Below are 13,172 nucleotides of genomic sequence, written 5' to 3' on the forward strand. Positions count from 1 at the left end.
CCAATCCATAATTACAATTTCAGAATAATACTAAAAAATATATGTCCACAGCTATTTGCTCTCATAAGAAGTAGTAATGATCACCAGCTTGAATGGTTTTTAGACCAATTCCTGGAAGTTAAGGCTATCAATACCTACTAACCGGTACAGTGGTACCTCGGGTTACAGACGCTTCAGGTTACAGACTCCGCTAACCCAGAAATAGTACCTCAGATTAAGGACTTTGCTTCAGGATGAGAACAGAAATTGTGACGGCACGGCAGCAACGGGAGGCCCCATTAGCTAAAGTGGTACCTCAGGTTAAGAACAGGTTCAGGTTAAGAACAGACCTCCAGAATGAATTAAGTTCTTAACCAGAGGTACTACTGTATAGCCATGCTTCACCTCCGCTGTCAGAAGTGGCATGACCCTGACTACTGCCAGTTGCCAGTCACAAGTGCAGAGAATGCTGTTGTGCTCAGATCCTTCTTTCATGCTTTCTATAAGTTGCCTAGTTGCCACTATAAAAACAGGATTCTGGGCTAGATAGGCCATTGGCCTGACCCAGCAGACTCTTCTCATGTTCTTATGCACAGTTTAAAAGACAACCAAATGGCCAGAATCATTCCCTAAAAGAATTCCTTAAAAATATGTCCTCACTTGCCTTTGAAAAATCAACATGGAGCTTGCCTGATGAGTCTCTAGCGAGATAGTTCCATAGCCCTAAACTGCCTTCGTCTGAAGCATCTGAAACACCACATTGTCTCACGTGAACCTACCATCAATTTTGTCATCTTCCAAGTGCCTGCCATTCTGAAGTAGGGGGATGGCTACTGAAGACAACCTTTTCTGTGGTGGCACCCAAATTTTGGAATGGCAGAGACATGTTTGACTGGTGCCAATTTTGTTATATTTCACATGCCAGGTGAAATCCATTCTCCTGAGCTTTATGTAGTACTTCAGCTGTCTTTTCTACTTTCATTTGCTGGTTCTGCTATTTTATACCACAGGTGGGTTTTTACAACTGCATTGAATTGTGTACTTTTTTATATAGGTATGTATAAGCTATTTCTGAGGCAACTTTACAGAAAGTTTAAACATTTCCAGAAATAAACAGCTAGTGCTGGTGTGGCCATTGAAAAGGTCCTGTCTATTTGTAAAATGGTTATGCAATTATGTATCTCACACTTCCTACAGTAACTACAACCAAAATATTTCAAACTGTGAAATGTTTTCAGAAGCTTAAGACAGCTTGAAGAAAATGTTCCACCAACAAATTCTTCTTCTGCATCAGTAAAAGGAAGAAGCGGCGACTGCACTTCCAGCAACATCTGCTACTATAAGAAGTAGAAATAAGACCAGCTGAATTGAATGGAACTCATATTTGTGTAAGTGAATGTGTGAATTTGTACATTTTCTCCCATAAGAGGCCACAGGAGCTACCATCACATTACTAAACTAAAATCATGCTTAATTACCACAAAGCACATGTACAAACTACTAATTGACAATATAACCATCAAACAGGTTAAATCGGGACTAAGACATCAAAACCTAAGAACCATGCCCCTTGTAAACCTACCAAGTCTATCCTACATACCAGTGGTATACCCAATTGGTGGTCCACGGACCCCAGGGGGGTCACACAGCCCACCCATGGGGTCTAATACACATACCCATCAACTGTCTGGAGCATCCAATTTTGGATGGCCATTCTTTCGTGTGAGAGCACAGCGTCCCAGAACACGTGAGATTGTGGCCAGACATGCCTCTCACATGAGATTGTGGTGCCTTTAAAAAAGTGGTTTTGGACACTGTGCACTCCCACAGGTCACATGACTCATGCAACAGTGCAGCCTACAAGACGTGCCTGTTGTTTTGCGCTGGGACATGTTGGAGGGTATGGTGGTGCCATTCACAGAACTAAAACTACCACAGATGTATCAACATTTTCAAAAAGTAGGGGGTCCATGGCTTGGCTTTAGAACAACAGGGGTTCCACAGTACTTAGCTAATTGGGAACAGCTGCTATATACCTTGGAGGAATTCCACTGAACTCGGTGGCCTTAGTTCTTAGTAGAAACACATAGGACTACACTGTAAAGGGATGGCTAGTGAGGATTACTCACTAGATCAGGCATCCCCAAACTCGCCCCTCCAGCTATTTTGGAACTACAATTTCCATCATCCCTGACCGCTGGTCCTGTTAGCTAGGGATGATGGGAGTTGTAGTCCCAAAACAGCTGGAAGGCCAAGTTTAGGGGTGCCTGCACTAGATGCTAGCAGCCTAGTCCTGAGATCTTTGTAATACAGATCTCTTGGGCCTAAGTTCTATTTATTGAAGTGGAAAGATCAAATTCATACACAGAAATGAATGTGCATGCAAACTGGTGTTGTTCATTGAAATGAACATGGGAGCTTCCCTTTTCGGGACATGCCATTTTGCAGCTCACCTCAGGTGCTGCCACTTATTTTCCCTTCTATTTATCATTGCTCTTCAGTTTCAAATAAATTTATTTTCATGAACTCTCTCACACACATCCCTTAATGTTGGCTATTTGGGCATGGTTCTATTTTCTCTTGATTTATGTTGTTTCTGGTATTCCCGCTTTCCCTAATTTTAAATCCCTTGGTTTTGTTTTTTGCTGCTATTCCACAGATCCTGCTCTTGTTCCTTTCTACTGAACTTGTCTTCTCTAGACACCTTCACACAAGTAGCATATGAAAGGGCTTCTCCCACTTGTTCCCTCATATTCTTTCCTACCACCCTTACATAGACTGCACACAACATGGCTTCTCTTGGGATTTGTTTCATGGTTTGGAGAGAAACAAATTGTGTGTAGCACTAAGCTGGGGCCGTGCTTCATTTCATTTCATTCCAGCACAGCAAAGTAAGGAAGGGTGGACCCAATCCGAGCAGTGTGCACAAAGCAAACCTAGCTTATCATGACGTGCGAACCACCGCTAACCCTTCTTCAGTCTTCTTATAATCAGGTACAAGGAGTGTCATTACCACTTTCGGTTTTCCTAATCACATGTATACAATTCAAAAACTTGCCCTTTACTGTCTCTTGCAACTAACAAAATATCAAGCCAAGTCTTTGTTCTATATTGCCTTGAGTATTGCATTTAATTGGTCATACCATTTCCTACCTTTCTTTATTAAGTTTTCATAGAGGATGGCGCTGCTTGCTGAATTTTTCTCGCCTGTTCTGTGATCATATTTATGCTGTGTCTCTCTCCCCACTGGCTTCTAACTTTTTATCATATTTAGTTAAATTTATTTTCTTACCATCCGAAAATCTGCATAATGCAGTTCCTTTTATTCTTCCCTTTTTTCACTCCATATTCCTTAGATAGTGCAGAAACCTTTCCCCCCCCCCTCCCCAAACACTGCTCAATACATTTTAGGCATTTAATATGCCTGAAACTTTAAGTCAGGGTTCTGACACCAGAGGTCTTCAGACGTTGGGTTACAACTTCTGCAATCCCTGAATATTGACCATATTAGCTGGGACTAATGGGAGATGGAGACCAAAAACATGATGAAGGTCAGTGGTCCTCCATTCCTGCTATAAACAGTACTTAATTTTTAAACGACAATAAGTACCATCACAGGTTAAAGAAGCAATTCCATAGGTTTCCACGCTTATTTCTTCACTCATTACACCAGGAGTGTAAACCTGCACTCGTAGGAGGGCATCTATATGTCCATAGGGGAACCTTATGCCAAAACTGCTGCTGCTCAGGCATAGACTGCAATAGCCTACAATGGTTCTCACCTTCCTCTTCACTCAAATGGAAGCAGATGGACAGAATATAAATATAAGCTACAGAAAGGTGAAGTGTGGGCCACACAAAAGATTGGATGCACCTCTAATGGAGATATTTTAAGCAGAAATTTGTCAGATTATTACTGAAAACCATAGGCTTAGTATATGTTATGGCAGATGAATCTGCTCATTGCATCGGAAAGAGCCCATTCTAATCTGACAGCAGCATCTTACAGGCATAGAGAAAAAAGACAAAAAGAATAAAAATTCCAACTACATCCCAGGTACAATCCTTTACAAGCAAAGTGTACATTAAAAGCATGCACTGCAGTATTTCCCCAATTAGAGGAGTGATATTTGTCCAATCAGACCTTTCATCCTCAAGCAGACCATTTTTACCCGAGTCTCAAAAACATCCCACTGACTCCAAGCAAAGTAGCCAATGGGCAAAACAATACAAATATGCAAGCCAACAAAAACAGTAAAAAATGGGAAGGATTATAGCTCTTTCCCAATTTTATGTTGGCTAGTTTAGAAGAATTGTACCGCAGCTTTAATTCACATTCAATGTAGATAAGTACACAAAGAAAAGAAAAACCAATATACAAATAGCATGTTGCAATTCATGTTCTATTTTACACAACCCTTTTTTAAAAAAAAATATATATTTGCTTTTCTGTTTTATCATATCATCAATGCATTATATGTTACAATCAGACACATAATAGTAAGAAAGAGACAACAACAACAACAACAACATAACTTATTCCTCCAATTTAACTGACTCTTATAAACCTTAATTTTAACTTCCCTTCTACTCTTCTCTGGTTTCCTATCTGTTGTCTTTTTGACTGCGTTTTCTTATTCTACTAAATTATTTTCATATCTTACACTGTGTCACATCTACTGCTGAGTACTATTTTTTTCAGTCTGTTACACTTATTTTCTTGTTATAATATTTCTGCATATATTCTGTATATAATGTCTAGTCCTCTTTTAAATTCTTACCATTTTTATTTTTTAATCTATTTGTCATGCTGGCAAGTTCTATATATTATAGGTGCCATTCTTCTCTTGATGGTACTACATCAGTTCTCTAATTTTGTGCTACTAGCTGTAGTCACATACATACATCGATTAGTTTGATTTTTTGGTATTTCTACTATTATTATTCCCAGAAGGAAAGCTTCTGGGTTTTTAGGAAACGTTCTTTTAAACATTTTCTTAAATTCGTTATAAACCATCTCCCTGAATTCTTTTATTATTCTACAAGACCTACCATGAGTGATAAAATATGCCAACTGTTTCTTTACATTTCCAGCATAGGTCACTTTTAGTTCTAAACGTTTTAGCTACTTTACTTGGCGTCAAGTGGGCCATTATTAAACACTTCTCTTTCAATGCATAAATAGAAGTGAATTTTAAATTTATTTTCCACAAATGTTCCCACAGATTCAGATCAATATTATGACACACATCTTGTGCCCATTTGATCACAGATGATTTCACAAATTCTTCTTTAGTTTCTCAATCTAATAGTACGCTATACATTTTAGAGAAATTTTTAACTCTAAATCTTAATATATATTTTTTCAAATTTGGATGGTTTTTCTGCAATCCTAGTTTTTTTTTATTAAAAGTAACAATAGCTTAAAGGTGCTTCTACAACTTGCTTACTATGCACTGTAACACAGAGAGTAATTTTACTTACACATCTTCTACACGGACCCGCTGGTAGTCTGAAAGAATGGCCCCTACAGAAACACCTTCCACACCCTCCTCATCCTGAAATGGAAGAGATACACATAAAAACCAGAAAAAAATAAGTTAATGACGTATCCAGTAACATGGATTGTATTGACTTTCACTCAGCCTTAGGTATGAAAAGGGAAAAACGTGACAACTGAAGTCCATAATCAGAGACACAACTCTGCCCACCTACCCTACCAATAGCCCTACATACAAATGATGCCCATATCAGAGCTATAAGTCACAAAAATGTTGGCCTTTGCAATCATTGGGAGCTACTGATATCCACAACAGTGCTGCAGCTAGATGAATTTCTGCTATCTACTTTTCTAAACATCTTACTCCAGTCTTCTTTAATTAGCACCATCTCCAGTTTTATTTCTGGGCCCAGTTCAAAGTGCTGGTTAGGGCTGGGCGACATATTGATATATCATCACAAACCAGTTTGAAGTCCATATTGTGATACCCATTTCATAATTTTTGACCTGGCAATATATCAATAACCATGATTTCTGTGTGTGTTTCAGTATATCTTGATGATTAACTGGTGATATATAACGATGCTAAAAACCAGATATCACCCAGCCCTAGTGATGGTCATTAGCTATAACGCCCTAAATTGCCCCGGACCAGGGCATTCAAATGACTGACTTCTCTCATATGAATCTACCCATCAATTATGCCCTGTTTTGCATTCCACTGCCTTGAGAGGTGTGGTAAGCAAAGACTTAAAACCGGAAAGTTTCAGGGGTGGTGTCCCAGTTGTTTAGCTCCCTCCTGAAGGAATTGTTAGATAAGGTAGGAGGGCAATGTATTCTGCATTACATTGCTAACATCCAGCTAAGCTTCAATGGTGCTATGTGAGTGACAGGTGCCAACATATCAACTATATTGCCCAGATGTCAAATTTGGCCCACTGAGTCAAAAAAGTTCACCAACCCTGAGCTATGATACATAAATTATCTCCCCCGCCCTGAGTTGGACATAGTAATAGCAATGCTTAAATACCAGTAAGTCATTATCTACTGCATCTCCAGTATTCTAGTAATATTTTAACAATAAATATGTAGCTATATTAGTCTCTTCATCACTGAATGAACCCACAGTGTCTTAAAAACTTAGTACAACACATTTTGAAAGTAGCTGTAAGTTTAAAAGTCTATTTCTTTTTAAGGAAAAAAACATATCCTTTCTAAACTTGAAAAAGCAGGCATTGCTTTAAGTAGTGATCGTCTTCATTACTTGACTGTAGTGCTTAAGGCGGCGGCTAAATGCACATTATAAATATCTACAGGATTATCTTAAATTGTTACACACAGGTCCAACTCGTTAGCCACTAGTACCATAAAGTTAAATGCATGGTATTCCGCAGTCATCATGGTAACACCACAGCACTGCAGTTTGGAGGGAGGGGGGTGGTTGCTTGTTTGATGTGATCTCCTCAGAACAAAGATGTAGCATGCACTTCAAAATTTACAGAGCAGAACCCTTTCAGATAAGCAGCAGTGAATGTGCAGAACAGTAACCATAGTGACATAGTATTATTTTGTGTGGGAAAAGTTATGAAAGGGTACATTCATTTATTATTATTATTATTATTATTATTATTATTATTATTATTATTATTATTATTTATATACTGCCCTATACCCGGAGGTCCTTGGGTGTTTCACAAAATAAAATCAAAATATAAAACCACAACATATATAATCAAAATAAAAACAACAACCCAATAACCCCCGCCCCCCAAAACCCACATTTTATAAGGGCATAGGATGTCAATCAAATGTACCATGATGCCAGTGCTATCAAGCCTCAAAAGTACTGACAACATGGATAGCAACTGAAAACCAAGTCCACAAAAGTGTAGGCTATTAGTAGTAGTAGTAGTAGTAGTAGTAGTAGTAGTAGTACCCCGTCTGACAGGACTGCCCCAGCCACTCTGGGCAGCTTCCAACAGAATATAAATACACAATGTGACATCAAATATTAAAAACTTCCCTATACAGGGCTGTCTCCAGATGTCTTCTAAAAGTCATAAAGCTGTCTATTTCCTTGATATCTGATGGGGGAGCTTTCCACAGGGTGCCACTACCTTAACAAGGGATAGCTCAGTCAATAGAACATAAGGCTCTTAATTCAGGGCTTTGGGTGTTGGGCAAAAGATCCCTGCATTGGGTGTTAATGTTGGGCAAAAGATTCCTGCATTGCAGAGGGCTGGACTAGATGATCCTCATGGTCCCTTCTAACTCTATGGTTCTTGCTTACATACATACCGAGAAGGCCCTCCGCCTGGTTCCCTGTAACTTCACTTCTCGCAGTGAGGGAACCACCAGAAGGTCCTTGGAGCTGGACCTCAGTGTCCAGGCTGAACGATGGGGGTGGAGACGCTCCTTCAGCTGTACAGTGATAAGGCCGTTTAGGGCTTTAAAAGTCAGCACCAACACTTTGAATTGTGCTCAAAAACATACTGGGAGCCAATGTAGGTCTTTCAGGACTGGTGTTATATGGTCCTGGCAGCCATTCCCAGTCACCAGTCTAGCTGCTGCATTCTGGGTTAGTTGTAGTTTCTGTGTCACCTTCAAAGATAGTCCCACATAGAATACATTAAAGTAGTCTAAGTGGGAAATAACCAGAGTATACTTAATTTGTCACAAGAGTCTATTCTTTTTTCTGCAGCAGGATAACATGCCTTCTTCGCTGAAAATTGGAACTACGTAACTGTTCGGCGGTTGTATGAAGAGTCCTGAAAGCTTTGCTACCTTGACTTGTTCATATAGTATTTTGTGTGCCAACCACTACCTGTACTTTACCTGAACATTGAGTGAGCATACCCAGTAGCTTCACTTTTGTATTAAAACAGCACTGAGGACAATATTGTACCCTGGACTACAAGCCAGCAGGAAGACCCTGGGGCCAAAACACAGTCCCCCATTGCTAGTCCATCAGGGCAACAAAGGTTGATTCAATAGGTTCCAGGTTGAGCTTCAATGGTTTGCTGCCAAATAAGATCAAATAGGAAGAATTCCAAAATACAGACCATAAGAACTGCTATAAGAAAGTAACTGAATGCAATAACAAAATTCTACGGGCTGCCCAATTTGCTAGTGGATTAAACACAGTATAACTACACATGCTTTTTAATCCTCTTGTTACACAATTCCTTGAGTTCAGCAAGAAGAAAATTAGTGATAATGCTTTCCATTTAATTAGTATATTACATGCACTGTAATTATTAGTGGGAAATGTTATATTAATGAAAGTGAAAGTTAGCAGTAAATTACCTTGTAGTTATTGTCAATTTCCCAAGCTACTGCTCCTTAAGATAACCCTCTCCCTATGGTCCTTCCGGTAATTTTTCCTTGCCTGATAAACATGATGATTAAACAGCACACAGTGCAAACCTTTGATACTTTTTAAATTAAATCCATGCCCAGCCTAAGGGCTGTGTCTGATTTCAACTAAATGTGTCAGTTAATCAGATAAAAAATTATCAGTAACTCAAAGAAACAGCAGCCTAAGGCTTCATCAGGGCTAGGGAAAGCTGAACAAAATAAGACATTCAGACAATATCACATTATGAGTAAAGGTTACTGATAAGCATAAAGCCAAACAGAGCTGTTCATCACCTTAATAATATCTATCTTTGGAGAACCGCTACATACAACAGTCAAATTATCGCTTTTTAAAAAGCAATTAGAAAAATGGGCTACTATGCCAATACACCATTAAATTGAACATGCACTGGGGGGAACTAAGGATTATACTTGCAAAAATACAAGATACTTTAGGAAATACCTCACAAAGAGATGCATTATTATTTCTAAATAAAAAGCACACACACTTGAAACAAGGTTTAGGATTGGCAAACAAAATTATTAGGCCAACAAATTGTATATTTATGTTCAAAATTTAATTACAGTCTAAATAAAGGAGAGTGCAGTTCACCCAGTCTCCTCTCCTATTGCCATCCTCCCCACCAAAGCAACATAATTACACCACTCTAATTAACACCCGGCCTATCTTCTCCATCTAAGGTCTACCTTTCCAACTCTTCCTCACTTTCTGCTGAGGCACTCACCTCGTTCTCCTCCATTGTTCTCGGTCCTTTCCTCCTTCCCCATCAGTTATCCTCTGAGAAGACAGCTACTCTCCCCTTTCACCCTACTCCATCTTAACCGCTACCATGATTCTCTTTTTATAACTCTCCCCATCCCCAGCTCGCTCCTTATCAAACATTCCAAGTTCTTCCCCCATTTTGGAGGGGATGGATAACCTATCCCTGGACTCTTCTAACCTCTGGCTGATTTGTATACTTTTCTTAACCACCACAGGCCTGAGACATGCCGTAAATCCTTTCACTTTGACTGTCTTGCTTCCAACTATTGTCTGCCCTCCTCTTTCTGCAGTCTATTGAAAGCATCCTTGTCAAATATTATCTTGCTAGCGAATGTATGGGTCTCTGTTCTGTCTTGGTCCTTCCAACCCAACTTCATTATGCTCTATGTTCTGATGATTCTTCTGACAGGCAGAAGGAAAACCACCTAAGAACAGACATTCAACATTTGCACTGTCTGGTCTGATTCTCCACCTATTATATTTATTCAGATGTCTCGTGGCTGCCTCAAACTCAAAATTTCCAAGACCAAACTGTTTGTGGTTCCAAAGCATTCTCTCACACACTGATCCTTTATCTCTGTATCTCCTGACATCACAAGTCAGCATGTTGACTAAACAGAATTGGATTACCTTAAATTCGTTCACCTTTTGTTTTCCCAGTTTAGGATGCAATCCAAACTCCTTTGACACTGGGTTTTGGGGAGTTTGGATTAAAGGGCCTGTAATCCTCCCAATTCTCTATCCATCCCGATGGACTGAAATAACTATATTGAGCAATGTGTAGTCATAGATCCCCTTTCCTTATATTTTATTAGACTCTGTCCTGGCACCCATCTGGTATTTTACTAACTAATGTTGAGAGTAAACGGATTACTTTCTGGAAATTTAGGATAGCCTTGTTTCTCAGTTTCAGGGGAGAAATACATCTGATGTGAAATGATTTGGGGGGGGGGGATCCAAGTATATAATTAGAAAAATCTAGAAGTAAAAGGTAAGCCTTTGTCAAATGAATAAACACCCACAGTTTTGCTCCAAGCACTGCCAATCATTTTTTGTTTTCCACATACTGCTATTAGTTGCTGTGACTGGCATCAGCTTGTCAGTGCCTTTGGCAGGAGCTGACTTCACACTCTCATGAGAGACACCATGAACTGAAACTAGAACCTTGTACACCCTATGCGCTACCACAGAACTATGATTTGGAGACTCATAGTTCTATAGACCAGGAGGAGTCCTGCATTCATATGAATTGAGCTGGAATCTCCCTAGTGTGCATCAATGCGCTCTCAGAAAAGAACCACAAGAATCTAAGAAACCCATCTTTTGCAGCCATGAGAACTTCTGTATGACAAGCATTCAGCCTTCTGTCATCATCATGCATTCCTGGCAAGAGAATAAATTTGGAATAAGAACGTAAGAGTCCTGCTGGATCCGACCAAAGGCCTACCTAGCACAGCATTTTGTCCTCACGGTGGTCAAACAGATGCTTATGGGCAGCCCAAATAGGACATGAACACAAAATTAGTATGCCGATCATGTGACTCTGAGCAATGCAAAGTCACTCTAATTTGGGTCCTGGAAACAGTCGTCCTAAGTACCTAAGATCAGAGGGGGTTGGAAGTTGTCCGTAATAGTTGTGGCCTACAGAATACTTCTATGGCAATTTAAGAACCCAATGTCAAATGCTTACTTTACGGTTTGAAAGACTGCTATTTACAGAGAAAAGCCACAGCCCCGTGCATAAATAAGGTTCGAAGTTCAAATCCCTGGCATCATCAGATGAGCTGCGCCTGAGAACCTGAAGAGCAACTGCAAGAGAAGTCAGTGCAAAAGCTAGATGGCTCAGTGGCCTGACTCAGCATAAGCGGCCTTCATATATTCAACGTGAAACCCAACACAAACTCAGTAATCTAAACGTGTGCCAACCAAGCTGGACAAAATGTATTATCAACAGCAAAAATCAACTGGCAAGACACGCACAATTTGGCTTTAGGAAAACACTCAGGTTTTTAAAATAAGGATATTGAATTGGAATGAAGGAGGAGCATAGAGCTCTTAACTTTTCTCTGCATGCCACTATCCTTACTTTTTGATATTCCTTTTTATGTGGTTGATTAAGGTTGTGCCTCTCCTCACAAGTCTTCTGGCCTGCTTTGGCTCACATTTCAGACCAGGTGTCTTAACATTTATTTTTTTTTAAAAAGGAGAGATCTGATTCATTAAGTTGTTTTTCTCACATTGCATGTTTTTAAGCAAGACAAAAAATTCAGCCAAAAATAAGCAAGAAGGCAGCAAACACTTCAATGCTGCTGCTACAAAACTCCTGAAATAAGGAAGTACAAAAATACCTAAATGAAATGAACCATTGCTTACTTGAAAAGACGACATTTGATATGTGAAATTCTGATATTTTTTTAGTTTGAATTCATGACATAACAGGACTATGACTCAGGCAAGTAGAACTTTGAAGATGAAAATCAAATATGCACAAAGTGCAATGATGTTGTATATACGCAGATACTGAATGATGTCATGTCATATAGGCAAAATTTATAGAGTTATAATATAGGTTATATCAAGTAGCTTTATTCATGTAGGAAATGCCTTGATTTTCTTGCAACAGAAAATTGGCTGAGACTCACTATTTGGTTTGCCTCCAAATATGGAAAAATGTATCAAGGCCATGGTAAAAATCTGTCCAGGCCACCAAGGAAGCCTAACTTAGTGATGCAGTTTTCCCCCCAGATCAAATGCATCTAAGTTTATTGCTTCCAATAATAATAATAATAATAATAATAATAATAATAATAATAATAATAATAATAATTTTTCATCCAAAGCCTAAGGACAGTAAGTTGCATCCCGTGGTGTCCCTCTGTGGACAGAAGGCAATTTGAGCCAATGGTTTTGGGGTATTTTTTTTTAACAAATAGGAAGTGAATCCATTTTTACTAATTGCAACTGGTTCCTCCAGACTTCCACTGCTCACAATATTAAAGCTCTTGAAATTGCAACATGATTGCCCATCACAGTGAACTGGAGGCTGCATTTCGATTCGGATAAAGGACTGTGGGAGGAGGTTTATAACTTCAAAGGTTAAACATTATAAATATTACAAGTCATGCATTGTATTTATGCTTGTGGAGTTCCTACTGGTCTCGCAGACTAGGCCCTCACTGGCACTTTGGTCCAAACAGATGCAATCATGTATACGACCAGTATAATTCCAGGAGCCAGATATTGTACTCCTGTTTTATGAACTACTACTGTTCTGTTCCCAAATTATATTCATGCTTCTCTTGATCAAATGGTATGGACGTTTACTTTCTATCTCATGGATGGAAAACCTGCTGCCTAGTAACTACCGCCCTTATAATCCTGGCCACATACCACCCATTACTATTGTATGTCTATTGCACGTACTATTGCAATTTGTTCAATGGGACTTCCTTCCAAATAAATTTACACAGCCTTAGGCTTCTAAGCAAGTGATCTTGCTTAGTATCCTTGCATGCATACAAGAAATGTCATACATGAAACTTTCTCTTGTTT

The 13,172-nt window shown here is 39.2% G+C and overlaps 1 protein-coding gene across 4 annotated transcripts in view; it reads right to left on the reverse strand.

The window, feature by feature from the left end:
- Positions 1–13,172, reverse strand: part of DPH6 (diphthamine biosynthesis 6) — a 232,469-nt gene that overhangs the window by 178,970 nt on the left and 40,327 nt on the right. For all 4 annotated transcript variants that reach the window (XM_028721664.2, XM_028721671.2, XM_028721651.2 and 1 more), the window contains exon 4: positions 5,464–5,537. In XM_028721664.2, coding sequence (XP_028577497.2) covers positions 5,464–5,537 — 74 coding nt within the window. The remainder of the gene's footprint in view (positions 1–5,463; positions 5,538–13,172) is intronic.

Source organism: Podarcis muralis, chromosome 1 (genome assembly GCF_964188315.1).
Source record: "Podarcis muralis chromosome 1, rPodMur119.hap1.1, whole genome shotgun sequence".
Lineage (NCBI taxonomy): Eukaryota > Metazoa > Chordata > Lepidosauria > Squamata > Lacertidae > Podarcis > Podarcis muralis.